We start from the raw sequence: 14,402 nt of genomic DNA on the forward strand, positions 1-14,402 counted from the left end.
GTGGGCTCGTGAATTTAAAAAGAACATTTTGTTTTCATTCATCAAATTGGTTACAGGCATGCAAGAAACACCGCGGGGAGGGATACCCTTCAGAGGCCAGCTCAAGATGACTTGCACCCTAAGAATAAAAGCTACATGGATAGGCGTTGAAGGCGGCGTGTGCGGTTCCTTCCTTTTCAAAACACTTAGCGGCTTCCCCTCGCTGACCCTGGGGTGGGTGGGGTTGCCGAGTCGGGGTATAAATCACTTCCGAAGCCCATCGCACAAGCGGCGAAGTGGCATGGGACAAACGCGCGATGCCGTTAAGACGAAAATCTGCTGGTGCTCACAGGAAACCTGTCGGGACACTGATTGACTCTCTTGTCCCCTTGGACATTCACCCGGCTCTGGGTTGCCGAGACCAAAACAGTTGGAGGCTTTACGTGAGCGGAATGATTATATATTTTTTTTAATTCGCTTCCGCTTGCTTGCGACGATCCTTTCTTAGAGTTCAGTAAAAGCGTTAGATAATGAACTAACGTTATACATGTACATTTACAGCCATCGCAAGTCTGCATTTTTTGTGCTTTGGGATTTTTATTCAGCTAAAGTAAGCACGATGATTTGATCTGCCTCCCGCAATTTAAGTTGCAATGCATTTTAAATAAACCTACATTTACATATACTTAACCGTTTGCTCGAGTAATTTATGATTACGATGATTCTGTGCGCAGAGTATATCAACACAGCTTCTTATTAAAGGTTCAGTTTTATTACACTAATTACACGTCAGTCTAAGCAAGTTGCCTCCGTTAAAGCATAACGCATTACAAGCAAGTGTATTGTAAAGTGGGCTATTACATTACCAATAACAAAACGGTGCGAGGCAATGCGCGTCTGACAGCTTACAATGGGACTCTGTCGTTCAGCGAATGCCTACAAATCACCCACAATTCACTCCGATATCATCTGGGCTCAGCAGCTAAGCAGGTTTCAGCTTGTTTACCGTTTGGATGGGTACACCACCGGGTTCATACTCTTAGTTCTTTCGGTAAAGTCACGTAGGTAAAAATTTGAAAAAAAAATTGATAAAAATTAATAAAAATTAATACAAATAAAATGGTTTTATTTTTATTAATTTAAATATCAATGTTTTACCTACGTGACTTTACCGAAAGAACTAAGAGTATGAATCCTTGCAGTCATGAAAGCTTCAAATCTAGAATTACACCACCGGGGCTTATCACGTGCGTGTCGACATTCGGCTTCAGGATGACCTCGAGGAAGCCGCGTGGAGTGTCACCCCCTCATCCACGTGGGTTCCTTCCGTGTTTTCTCCGTGTACTCAGATTTCCACCCCCACGTGCCAAACACTAATTCTGGAGCCGGTCAAACATCCTCACGCAGGATCCTCCTGGGAGAATAACCTTGAGTCTCAGTGAGGCTTTCGTGGGTAAATCATATAGTAAAGTTATAAATACGTGAATATAAATTAATAGTTGTTTAACCTGATGTACAATTTGCTGACAAATTAGCACCGCTTGTGTTTGGAAAATACACAAAGATAAAAAAAGAAGTACTGCATCGGTCTGCATTGTCTGTCGAATAATGGGTGTTTGATTTGGCAGTGGACCTTCCAAACAATGACATACATTCGCAGAGAGTGCCGTGGGAATCACGGTCGTGCGCGGTTCCAGCAACAATTTTAATGGGTTTCCCAGGGGGACACGTGTCAGGCAGGAGTGGGCTACCTTGCGCCACTGGGCAGGGCTTGTGATCACACGCAGACGGGAAAAGTTACGCCCGGTGAACCACAGAATCGCACGAAACCCACCTTTGACTAAATATGTGACACCAAGAGCCTTGCGCGTGATCTTTATTTGATGAAGCGAAGACTGAATTGAATGTATTGTTCACGACGTGAAATATCTATTGACGTGAATAAAGGCTGTTGTGGGGTTTTGAACTTGTGATTCACAACTTCAATGGACACTTTTTTTTTAAACTAACACAAACAGGAGATGAACGACCCAGACAGTGTCTGGATATCGAAAGTGCCCCAAACGACGTTTCGCCAGTGATTGCAATTGCTCCGTTTTGCAGATTATAACTGACTGGTGTAAATTAGAGTTTATTGTTTTTGTTGTTAACCATTGCCACAGGGTGGTGGAAGGCCGTGGGGGGACTGGTTTGGTTTCATCCTATGGCCTTCGTGCGTTAAACCAAATAAGGTGTAATATATGTTTTTCTTCCAGAGGAAGTTTCCGTGGCTTTCTGACATCCCAAGCAAAACAGCTTAAGTTCATCACATCTGGGATAGCAGCTGTGAGCAAATAAGAAGAAACACACATGCTACCCAGGGGAAGCCTATTCTCTCTACCTAGCTCTGGTATTCAACTTACACCCAGGCTTTTTTTGTACTCCAAAAGCCAAATATAATTCGATAATGCGCATATTGGTGTCAATTAAAGTACTCTCAAAAACTTATAGATTTTTAATATGCTTTTGACCAGCTGCATGCGTCTATATAAAAGTAAAATAAGTATGCACACTGTTTCTGCCCAGTGCCTTGAGACGCTACATAAACCCACGCTTGTGTTGCATGACGTTAGAATGAGTCCCGGCAGCACGGAAACACAAAGGGCTCTGGAACGAAATCGCCACTGGACGTCTTTCGAGAGCTCAGTGAATGTCAGATGTTTTTTGATGGAAGGTGGTCTTTATAGTGAGGGCATCTGTACGCAAATGCCAACTAACGATGGGTCAAAATACCAATGCATGTTCAATGAATGGTCCAGTGTTTCAAATGTATGAACACAGTGAAAGTCTTCAATGCGTTGAAAGACAAGTGGGAGTATTGTATTATTTTCCCTAAGATATCTCAAGCATATGAGATTACTTCATAAAATAACTATAAAAATGATCTGTCGGAATATTAAGTTACCGGGAGCCTCTTTGAGTGAGATAAATATTTACTTTAAAAAATGTGATTTAGCTACATGTTGCCTTATATCCAGGTGTATATCCCTGTCTATAATATAACCTTGTGTGTACGTAACTACACCTGTTCTGTGTTTCGCAAATTAGTTCATTTTGCTTGTACTGTACTTGACTTAAATAAAGAGAAAATTATTGTCATGTTTTATAAAAAATATTGCCATTTCCCTTGGAAACCAAAGTAAACAAAAATAATGCTGCGTGGCCACACTGATGCGATAAAATCGAGTACTGTGAGATCATTGATTCGAGTATACCTCTAAGAATTAACTTTCCGGCCCAGAATTTAGATTGTGCTTGACATTGCCCAGCATCGTCGCTTTCCTCACGAACATTCCCCCTTGCCGGGTAGAAGGCACGCAATACAGGAGCACGAGAGTACAGTGTGGCTACAGAGGGTTGGTGGGAGAGAGAGAGAAAAAAAGAGCACAAACCACATGCTTCCTTCCATGGCATCAAACCAACTTTCATGTGGACGAATAGACGTGGAGTAGACTACTAAGAAGCTGGGACATAAACTCCAGCAAACGTGTGCCTTGTGAAAGGCGTACAAGTTTGGCACGCGCATATTTTTTTTGTCCACACGAATCATTCGACGCATTTCGGTGACATTTTTGCACTTTATTGCTCAGCTTCTCGTCTTGTTTACAAGTGGTCACTGCCGCACAGGGGGTATAAAAAGGAGCTCCCCGAAGGGATTCATGGCTTGTCCCAGTTTCAGCTGACACCTCGCACCTGTCACGCAGCCGGCATCGGAATCACGCGCTCGGTAAACGCGGGCCAGGTGGCATTCATTAAATGTGGCCCAAATGACAATAAGCCGGAGAGACTTTGATAACAATCGTTTGCACTTTAGTTTTACCCCTGGCCATTGCACTGGAGACACGCGGAACAAAAGCGAATGCAAACACGCGAGACATTAACGGCAGCGAATTAAACAACTACTGCCAGTTCCTTCACTCGCACGAGGGGGCATTCGGCACTCCCCACCCCCAACTTCAGCCTTTGTTACTGGTCCACTGAAACGCATCACTCGCCAGCGCGAGCCGTCTGCTGCATCTGGCATTCCAAAACATCCGGGCAAATTTGGTGTTAAATTGTTAGAACAAGTAAACTAAAAGCAAAAGCGCATTTGCTACGCTCCGATCGATCCAATTGCCATGGGTTCCACATGCCCACCACAGCTTAGACAACTCACACATGTGGCTGACAACGATGCTTGATTCAGCTGGGCTCACGGCTCGGTTGGTGCGTTCACTCTTAAAAAAAATGTTTGCGGCGCCTGCATTATCGGCCTTTCTGTACAAGGGCTCTTGCAACGCTTCCATACAGGGTCATGTACATTTGAAATGTTTAACGGTAACTATTTACAAAAAATTGCAAAAAAAACTATTGAAAAAAAAAACACAACGCTTCAGCAACTTGGACGTGTTTAACTCCTAAATGTGTATTTAAAAAAAAAGTATTTTTCTTACATTTTTATTGTTTTCATTTATTTTGTACTTTTTTTTTCTTTTTAGAGAGCACAATACTTTGACAGATACCGTATTTCCTTTGCGTGGAAAACACGAAGCTAAATTGTGCTTATTCAATGCAATTAACAAAAATAATAATCCAAACTGAATTTGTGCACATTTCTAGGATTAAAACACTGAACTGCAAGTATATAAAAAATCAGTGTAAAAATACATTGCGATGAGCGGCATGGGGAGGCTGTCTCCATCAGGGCCAAAAGCACGGCATGTCTAATCCCATCTTGGTGGCCTAATTCTGCTCGTTGCCTGTGAGGCATTGATCAGAAACTGAACATATTGATTGTTATGGAACCTCACCAACCATCCAGCCAGTCCACTTCATGATTCATACCTCTACCACCACTAACGTTTTCCTGGGACAACCATTGTATTTATATTGCTGAGAAGAGCTTAGGCAAAATTCCAATGGACTGCATACAATGGAATCAGCAATAACGATCATCCAGCAGTCGATCAAACATCGTTTCAAGACGCATAACCGAGTCCCATCGTGATTGACAGGAAAAGAGCGGGTGAAGGGAAAGAGAGTCACACATGTCCAAAAGAATCTTACCGAACTTATTGGTAAAAAAAACTCAATCACAAAGCACTGGCAGGGAAAGAACATACTTTGTGTTCGTCATATTTGATTGATTCAAGTGTTTTTTTTCCTCCTTGCTCATAAAGACCCTGTTCACAGACTCTATACAGCGAACGCATTATTGTAGCACCTACAGATGGTATTTCACAGATGCGAATAGAGTACATTGAGCAGCCCATACGACACGGGTATTGCACAGTGCTTGCCAGAGTTTAATTTTCACATGCATATCTTGCGCGGCACCTACATCAATAATTCCACAACACCCCACTCCTATTTCGCTCCCTACAAATGTGTAAAAAGCACACGGCCTTTGTGCGTTATGAAAAATAATAATCAGCTTTAACTGAAGAAGTGTATTGTGGTCCTTTTGTTTTGGATTACCACCAAAATACATTTTTAAAAAATGTGACCAAATAACAGCAGCAGTGATTGAGTGATAGATGACTGCGGAGCAGTGATCTAAGTAAGACGAGAGAACCGCAATGCACTTTTTCAGGAAAAGCTGAATGGATTTAATATAACGCACAGCAGATGTGTGCTTTTGTCAAATTTTGGCATCTTCTTTTAAACTTGTGATTTTCCAGACTGCACGTTTCTTCTCTTCTGATAGATATAGCTCATTATTTCACAGATTTTAATTTATCTACAAAAACAAGCTTGAACCCTTCGATAAGGGAAATAGGCACCAATGTTTACACAGTGCTTCTGGGTTGCTTATGGAAACAGCTTCAAGAAATCACAAATGTTAGGCACTTTTAAATTTTCAGAAGCCGTTTGGAGCTCAAAGGTGTAAATTTACGATCCTAAAGGGTGTTTAGGCTTAGTTTGACTCATTAGCTTATAAAGATTTGTATTACTATTGCATAAACATCAAAGTAAATGTGCAACTACCTACAAATCATCAGTGGTTAACGATTTATCGTCTGACACTCAATAATGAATGCAAAAACAATTGAGTTTGTTTAAAAAACAAATATTAAAAGTAAATGCAAAGAACTGAGTGTGTATAATAGTTCTTACGCTGTGAAAAATGCAAAATATTTGCTCTGGTAGCTGGATAATGCGATTGTATGGTCAAGACTTCCAAGGCAAGTTTGTCGTTTGAAACAACTCCTTGCAAACACGCACAGAAGTGTGCATGGTTGGCCTGTGGTAAAGTATCACGTAGTCCTTCTTTCTAGAAACACACAAGCTAAATATTCCAATAAATTTGTGCAAAGGTCTCAGATGAAAACAAAAATCGTGAAAATGCGTGTTGTGGGTGCGTTCTTTTCCATGTGTATACCTGTGCGTGTGCTTCTGTATTCGTACACGTGTGTGGTGCATAGCTGTGTGCATAGTTGAGGGTCGTCTCTTCCTAGAAAAACCGCTCAAATGGCCAGAGGGATGGGATGGTGGTGGGGTTATTTATGGGAGGGGAACAATTGATGGATAACGTGGGGGAGAAGGGGGCTTGAATCAGCATGAATCGTGAGGCACAGACGAATCAACATTGAACCGCGATGCCAAACTCCACCAACTGCACAACTCGAGCAAAAAAATTGGTCACGCAACTCAGAGCCACGTGCACGTCTTGGCGATTCCTCCATGAAAACGAGCGGCGATTGCTCCAAGAAAACGAGCGGCGATTCCTCCAAGAAAACGAGCGGTGTGAAGACGCTTGACCGGGTGTTGCGTGGTTGGGAGGGATTCTAAGGTTTGCACGTATGTATGCATTTCTTTTGCACCATACGTAGCCGACCGTGCCAATCGGCGGTGCTGTTTGATTGAGGGTGGGAAGACGGGCATTGGACAGAGCAGCCAGAGGACGATCCCGAGCCGACGTTTTTTGACGCGGGCGGACGCAGAGAAACCCGAGCAGATACCGGAAACGTGAATGTCAACGCCGCGCTGTTGTTGGCGTCGATCTCACCGTTTCCACTGAAACGAGGCCAAAGAAAATGGTGGGAAGGTTTCCGCTATGTGCGCCCCTCCTCTGGGCCGACTCTGGCAGGTGGGGGGGGGGTCCATTTTGGGGCGGGGTGGAAGATCTGACCCCCCCCCCCCCCGTCCTCGCTCAGCAGCACGCGGCTCAGTCCATGGGCATGGGCAGCACGGTGAACTTGTGGTCCTCGGAGGCGCGTCGCACCGCGATGGAGAGCGTGTCGTCGCGGCGCACCGCGTCCGTGACGCTCTGCGTGTCGCGCACCTCCTGCCCGTTGATGCTGATGATGACGTCGCCGTCCCGCATGCCCGCGCTGGAGGAGGGGGGGGGGGGACTGGAGTAAAGAGAAATATGTGAAGCTAATAACAACGACGAGACAGTTATGAAGGTAGTTGGCTTGCATTCTGCTGAATTTCAGCGTGAAGCTACAGAGCCGGAGTAGACCCAGAGGGCCAAAACGTCGATTGGCCAGGAACAAACAGCACTATCAAAGTTGTAGTCAATAGAAACGTGTCAAAATGCTTCTCGACTTGAACAAGATTATAAAAACATGGAAAAGAGATTCTGAGAGGGGAATCCAAAGTCAAGCAGTGTGAGGTAAGATGCCAAATCAGAGGTATTTTTGTGACCTGCAGTACGGTGGTTGAACGCAGTACAGGTGAGATGACAGAGTCCTCATCAGGGGTCGAGGAATCAACGAGTGAAGTTCACAAGAGCACGAGCCATAGTCGTCACAATGGAGGAGTGATATATGTTTCTAGATTTGAAGCTTTCGTGACTGCAAGGATTCATACTCTTTGGTTTTTTCGGTAAAGTCACGTAGGTAATTTTTTAAAAATAATAATAATAAAATAATAAGAAATGAAAATAACTAAATTAAATCAAGACGTTTCGGAGGCAACACAAGTCTCCGTCTTCAGGTGGGACCGTCGCAGCCAAATTCACTGAGACTTGTGTTGCCTCCGAAACGTGGTGATCAAAATTATTTATTTATTTGTATCTATTTTACTATTATTATTTTATTATTATAATTTTTTACCTACATGACTTTACCGAAAAAAACGTAAGAGTATGATATATGTTTGCATGTTGAACTTCTTCCACACCAGTACGTAGCCAACCGTGGCTAATCAAGAGGTGCGGGAAATCGGAGTGATGGAGACGACAAGAAGGGTGCGCTGTGGAAAACAGGCCACGCTCTCGTCGCGTGCCACCTCCCCCGCGGCCGATCACTCACGCGTAAGCGGGCGAGTCCCTGATGACTTCGTGGATGTAGACGCCCGTGCTGACGGTGGGCATGTCCCCGTAGCGACGCAGCTCCTTAATCAGCCTGGGTGAGGGAGGTACACGAGGATTAGCCTAATTTTGGGCTGATGCTGCTGCCTTCTGCTTCCACACGAGTCGTTTTGAGCTGGTGCCTACGCTTTTACTAAGGGAGGCGCATTTCCCTGCATGCTGATAGGTGCCCACCATTGCTGATAAATTCGGACATTATCATCATCATCAGCTATCATTTGTATCAGGCCTTCCATGCAATACATATGGTTGTCACCTGTTCTGGTTTTCCAGGATCATCCTCGTTTTGAGGTAGCTATCCTGGAAAATCCTATCCTGAAAGTCTTCCCAGGACATTAGGTGTCCTGGTTTTTGTCAGTTGCGTAATTATACAGCACTCAAGACAAAGCATGTACGTGTGTTCTTTCTCTCTTCCAGTGGAAAATAGACGTCTTCCCACAATGCCCCGCTTTTTTTTTGTACTTCAGAGGTGGACACTCTAGCAATACATCTCGAGGTACCAAAACCAAGGGGTATTTAAAATAATAATAATAACAATAAGAGATTACTCAATAAGGAAGTGGTTGCAGACCACACACAATATGCAAAAACAAAGCAGTATAGAGAGCACACATACAGAGGCAAACATGAAAAAGCAAAACGAACAGCGGAAATTTAGATGACTGCACTCTCTTTTGAGATCTCCTGTGCATACACTTACTTGCATGCCTATACGTCACATTTCTCAAACCCCCCCCCCATCTTCACAAAAATCTGACCCCCCCCCCAGGTGCGTGACGTCATTTATGGACGGTCCCTATGGTCAAACAACCCCCGTGACCAACAACGCATTCTTCCAGCAGTGGATTGGCATTTGCCTGAAAACTAAAAATATACTCATTATTCCGTGACGAACTTCCAAAGATTAACACTAATGTCAAGTTCATACAGCGTCGCATAAAACAGGGTGCTTCAAAAAAAATGTACCGCAGAAATGTGCCTCCAGGCTCTAGAGACCTCCTGGAGAAGAGTCTAGGCCATGTGTTGACGATGATGGCGAACAAGTGGAGACTATTTGACTTTTTGAAGCTATTAACATGACATTTGTTATCACGTTACAGTGCATTATCCGTTCTTTTTCCATTTAAAAAAACGATAGTCCCATGTCAGTGTTAAAAATTGTTTTTAAAGCACCCTGCGCAGTGCCTCGAGGACTGTGCACTGGTGGCGGACTGCCAGCGACGTGTCGATCTTGTCACACGTGTCGACTTGGAAGGCGCCACCGCACCACTACACCACCACCACCGTCACCGCACCACTGCACCACCGTCACCGCACCACCACCACCATCACCACACCACCGCACCACCACCACCGTCACCGCACCACCGCACCACCACCACCGTCACTGCATCACCACCACCATCACCACACCACTGCACCACCACCACCGCACCACCACCACCGTCACCGCACCACTGCACGACCACCACCACCATCGCACCACCACCACCGTCACCGCACCACCACCACCATCACCACACCACCGCACCACCACCGTCACCGCACCACCGCACCACCACCACCGTCACCGCACCACCACCACCGTCACCGCACCACCACCACCACCGTCACCGCACCACCACCACAGTCACCGCACCACCACCACCGTCACCGCACCACTGCACCACCACCACCGTCACTGCACCACCACCACCACCGTCACTGCACCACCACCACCACCGTCACCGCACCACCACCACCACCGTCACCGCACCACCACCACCGTCACCGCACCACCACCACCACCGTCACTGCACCACCACCACCACTGTCACCGCACCACCACCACCGTCACCGCACCACCACCACCACCGTCACCGCACCACCACCACAGTCACCGCACCACCACCACCGTCACCGCACCACTGCACCACCACCACCGTCACTGCACCACCACCACCACCGTCACTGCACCACCACCACCACCGTCACCGCACCACCACCACCACCGTCACCGCACCACCACCACCGTCACCGCACCACCACCACCACCGTCACTGCACCACCACCACCACCGTCACCGCACCACCACCACCGTCACCGCACCACCACCACCACCGTCACCGCACCACCACCACAGTCACCGCACCACCACCACCGTCACCGCACCACTGCACCACCACCACCGCCAACTCGGCCTGCACGTGTGCAGGCCGAGCAGGGTTCCACAAATTGTCGTGCCCACGTACAGTTGTTGAAAACAAGCAACTTTTATTTTACTTATTACGCTGCTGCCCCTGGACGCAAGGGCGGCCCCAGCCCCCCCCCCCATCTCAACGTTCATCCTACAAAGTCCCATCGCAAGGAAGAAACGTATTGAAACGGCTGTACGCCGTATGGACCTGAAAACTCAATTTCCCTGTTCAAGAACACGGGTAAACCGTATCGGTTGACAGGTATGAGTTGATCAGGGGTTAATGACATCCAGATTCGGATTTCAGCTATCAGGCGCCTTGATATTCAAACTATTTTATATGTACCTATCAACTGAGATACACGAAAAATGTGGCAATATGTAATGCATTGCGATCATACATTTGTAATTACAGTAAGTGATAGACTTTGTATTATTTATAATTGAAAGCCCTTTGTCAATTCACTGCTGGATGAAGGAATCGCGTTGTGTCAGTCATAGGAGTTGTTTGACCATACTTCACCACGCTGGTTCCCGTGGTTTTAAGAATGATCAGATCATGCAGATATCACTCGTCGCTGATTGCCAATGATGGAGCCAGTGTTGGCGGTGCTGTGGCCAGAGTTGGGTCACCTGTACTTAGTAGCACAATCCACTAACTACTGTGACACTGCGCCACCGAGTAAAAATATACAATAACACGGCACACTAGATGACAGCAATAGTTTGATAATAAAAGTTATGGTGATCTCACCGAGATGTGAGTGTAGACATTCTGATCCCGATGTATTTCTTCTTTGGCTTCGTCTCTCCTGCAAACAAAACAAAAACAGCCCCGCAACAATTTAACTATTTCAATGTACCCTAAGGTATTAGTTTTGCTTAATAGCGCTTGATGTATAGGCCGACGGAGTGCTGCAGATGTCAGATGCCCATTGAGCACAGCAAAGCTGAAGTCAGATAAGAGTGAGGGTGTCATCCAGGTGTGCGGGCATGTCTTGAGAAATTCGAAACGTCGCTCGAGTGAACATCGAGGCACTTTGAAAAGTTCTGAGCTTAGTTCAAACATTCTACATTGGGGAAAACACAGGTGAACAGTCTATTGCAGTCAATAAAAAGAAAGAAATTAAACTATACGTTAAGCATAGAGTATGAGAAATACATTATCTTTGCACCACTGATATGTGAGGTATGTACCTCAATTCCTGAAATGGAATGTTTTAAGCAACTTATTTTGACTTGGGTTGTCTGTGGGTTTCTAATTTATTTCAAAACCGTGGCTTGTGTTGCCGTCATCCGATGAAGATTTGAATGTTCAGAGTGTTACGTGTGGTGGTGGTGGTGGCGAAGAATAGAGCTGGCAATTCTATTAGTGTTGGTGGTTATGGCAATGCTGGTGGTGCCATTGGTGATGGTGGTGCTGATTCCGCTGGTGGTGACAATGTTGCTGGTGCTGATCGTGGTGATACTGGTGCTTGTGATGCTGCCAGTGTTGGTGGTGGTAGTCAGACTCGATTGGAGGTTGTCTACCGGCTGAAGTGCCCTTGAAAAAGAGCTTCTCAGACTAATGACCTTCACTCGGGAAATGCACTTTTGATTCTGATTCTTGTTGTACTGTTGGCAGCGCTGGCGGTGCTGGTAGTGATGTTGGTGGTGGTGCTGGTGGTGATGTTGGTGGTGGTGCTGATGGTGGTGCTGGTGGTGATGTTGGTGGTGGTGTTGATGGTGGTGCTGGTGGTGCTGGTGGTGCTGGTGGTGGTGCTGGTGCTGGTGGTGGTGCTGGTGGTGGTGGTAATGATGGTGGTGGTGATGGTGGCGGTGGTGGTGATGGTGATGGTGGTGCTGGTGATGGTGGTGGTGATGCTGGTGGTGGTGCTGGTGGTGCTGCTGGTGGTGGTGCTGATGCTGGTGATGCTAGGTGTGATGCTGGTGGTGATGGTGGTGGTGGTAGTGGTGCTGGTGATGGTGGTGGTGATGGTGATGGTGGTGGTGATGGTGGTGCTGGTGATGGTGGTGGTGATGCTAGTGGTGATGCTGGTGGTGATGCTGGTGGTGGTGCTGGTGATCGTGATGCTGGTGGTGGTGGTGCTGGTGGTGGTGATGCTGGTGATGCTGGTGATGGTGGTGCTGGTGGTGGTGGTGCTGGTGGTGGTGATGCTGGTGATGCTGGTGGTGGTGCTGGTGGTGGTGCTGGTGGTGATGCTGGTGATGGTGGTGGTGATGGTGGTGGTGGTGGTGATGGTGATGGTGGTGGTGATGGTGATGGTGGTGGTGATGGTGGTGGTGCTGCTGGTGGTGATGGTGGTGCTGGTGATGCTGGTGGTGCTGCTGGTGGTGGTGCTGGTGGTGCTGCTGGTGGTGGTGATGGTGGTGCTGGTGATGCTGGTGGTGCTGCTGGTGGTGGTGCTGGTGGTGGTGGTGGTGCTGGTGATGCTGGTGATGCTGGTGGTGGTGCTGGTGGTGGTGCTGGTGGTGATGTTGGTGGTGGTGCTGGTGGTGGTGCTGGTGGTGCTGGTGGTGATGCTGGTGGTGGTGCTGGTGGTGGTGCTGGTGGTGGTGCTGGTGATGCTGGTGGTGGTGCTGGTGGTGCTGCTGACACTGCAGCATGTGGCGTTGAGAGGCGCGTGGTCACCTCGAAGGCGGCGCTCATGCGCCTGCTGAAGGAACTCTCGGATGCGGTCGGACGGGATGGCGAAGGAGATCCCTGCCGTCACTTTGAGGGTGTTAATGCCGACCACCTCGCCGTCCTGAAAAGCGTTTACACCACGGGTCGTGAGAATACGATACAGGGTGCAGGGAGGTATTTATCCTGCAGTGGATAGACAATGGCTGATGATGATGATGAACATTTTTTAAATTCGTAATATTCACATCTCACCGTGTTGTACAATGTTGCTATGGACCTGTCATCCCGTGTTTACTGCACTGGTTTATTTTGCGCAGGTCTCACTTGCAAAATAAATAGTCCTGTTTGGGTCTCACTTGCCTTTGAATAAATGAGACACATTTATTCGTATCTCTTGCCTAAATTATGTCATGAGTCATTGTTGCTCAACTCACCCCGGTGAGCTGAATAATAATAATAGTCTCGTTAGATGCTTGAACATGTGAACCTTATGGCAGTACCACAGTACCCCAGCTCTCGCAATGTCCGTGATGCAGTCATTTCTAGTCTGCTGATGGTCGGCGATGCGGCAATCGACTCAGTCTCGACGAGCTGTACTCACGATGCACCGCTACGGTGCATACCGCGAGCGTTCAGGGTTTCGGCGCAATCGTCCTCGCTGCGTTTCGACATCGCGGAGTGGCACTGATTTCGTATTGATTGGTACCCCAGTCGCAGAGTTGAGTAACACCCCTGGATAAAATAGTGTCCCAGAAATAAAATATTTAATTGCCTCGGCCAGTTTGTATTATTTGGTACCCTGGAGTATCGCCATAAGGATCACGTGACAAATAATGTGAGACTGTTTCAAGTGGTGGAGGGCGCTTAAAGACACAGATTTGGTCAGATCATTACACGGCCTAACCCACACACACAAATTTCGAATCATAATATTGGCTGCAGAAAACATACGTATCATGCTACATTCATTATCTTAAAACAGGGGTAAAGGTGCAGCCCTGCAATTACTTGCCGATGCACCTCTAAAGGGAACTCTATAAAGAGCCCCTCTAGGTGGTATTTGGCCTACTCTTCCATGCTAACCAAACGTCTCTTGGAAGAGGTGGGCGCATCCGCACGTTAGTCCAGCACGCATGACCTGCCGATTGACGAACTGTGGTCGTGCGCAGGAGTTATATTATGGGACCTTTTTTCCAGTATCAAAGTATGAAAAACACGAATCGGTTTTATTCTTTCTGCTCATAAAACAGATGTTGAGATGTTCAAACAGCAAAAAGATACCCTTT

The 14,402-nt window shown here is 46.8% G+C and overlaps 1 protein-coding gene across 1 annotated transcript in view; it reads right to left on the reverse strand.

Moving 5' to 3' along the window:
- Nucleotides 1-3,582: 3,582 nt before the first annotated feature.
- Nucleotides 3,583-14,402, reverse strand: part of LOC133343346 (serine protease HTRA1B-like) — a 52,520-nt gene continuing 41,700 nt past the window's right edge. Inside the window, exons 12-15 of the mRNA XM_061552876.1 lie at nt 13,123-13,237; nt 11,245-11,302; nt 8,256-8,348; nt 3,583-7,331 (exon numbers count right to left, since the gene is read on the reverse strand). Coding sequence (XP_061408860.1) covers nt 7,166-7,331; nt 8,256-8,348; nt 11,245-11,302; nt 13,123-13,237 — 432 coding nt within the window. The 3' untranslated portion in view covers nt 3,583-7,165. The remainder of the gene's footprint in view (nt 7,332-8,255; nt 8,349-11,244; nt 11,303-13,122; nt 13,238-14,402) is intronic.

This window comes from Lethenteron reissneri, chromosome 17, assembly GCF_015708825.2.
Source record: "Lethenteron reissneri isolate LAM-NWPU_2019-01 chromosome 17, ASM1570882v1, whole genome shotgun sequence".
NCBI lineage: Eukaryota > Metazoa > Chordata > Hyperoartia > Petromyzontiformes > Petromyzontidae > Lethenteron > Lethenteron reissneri.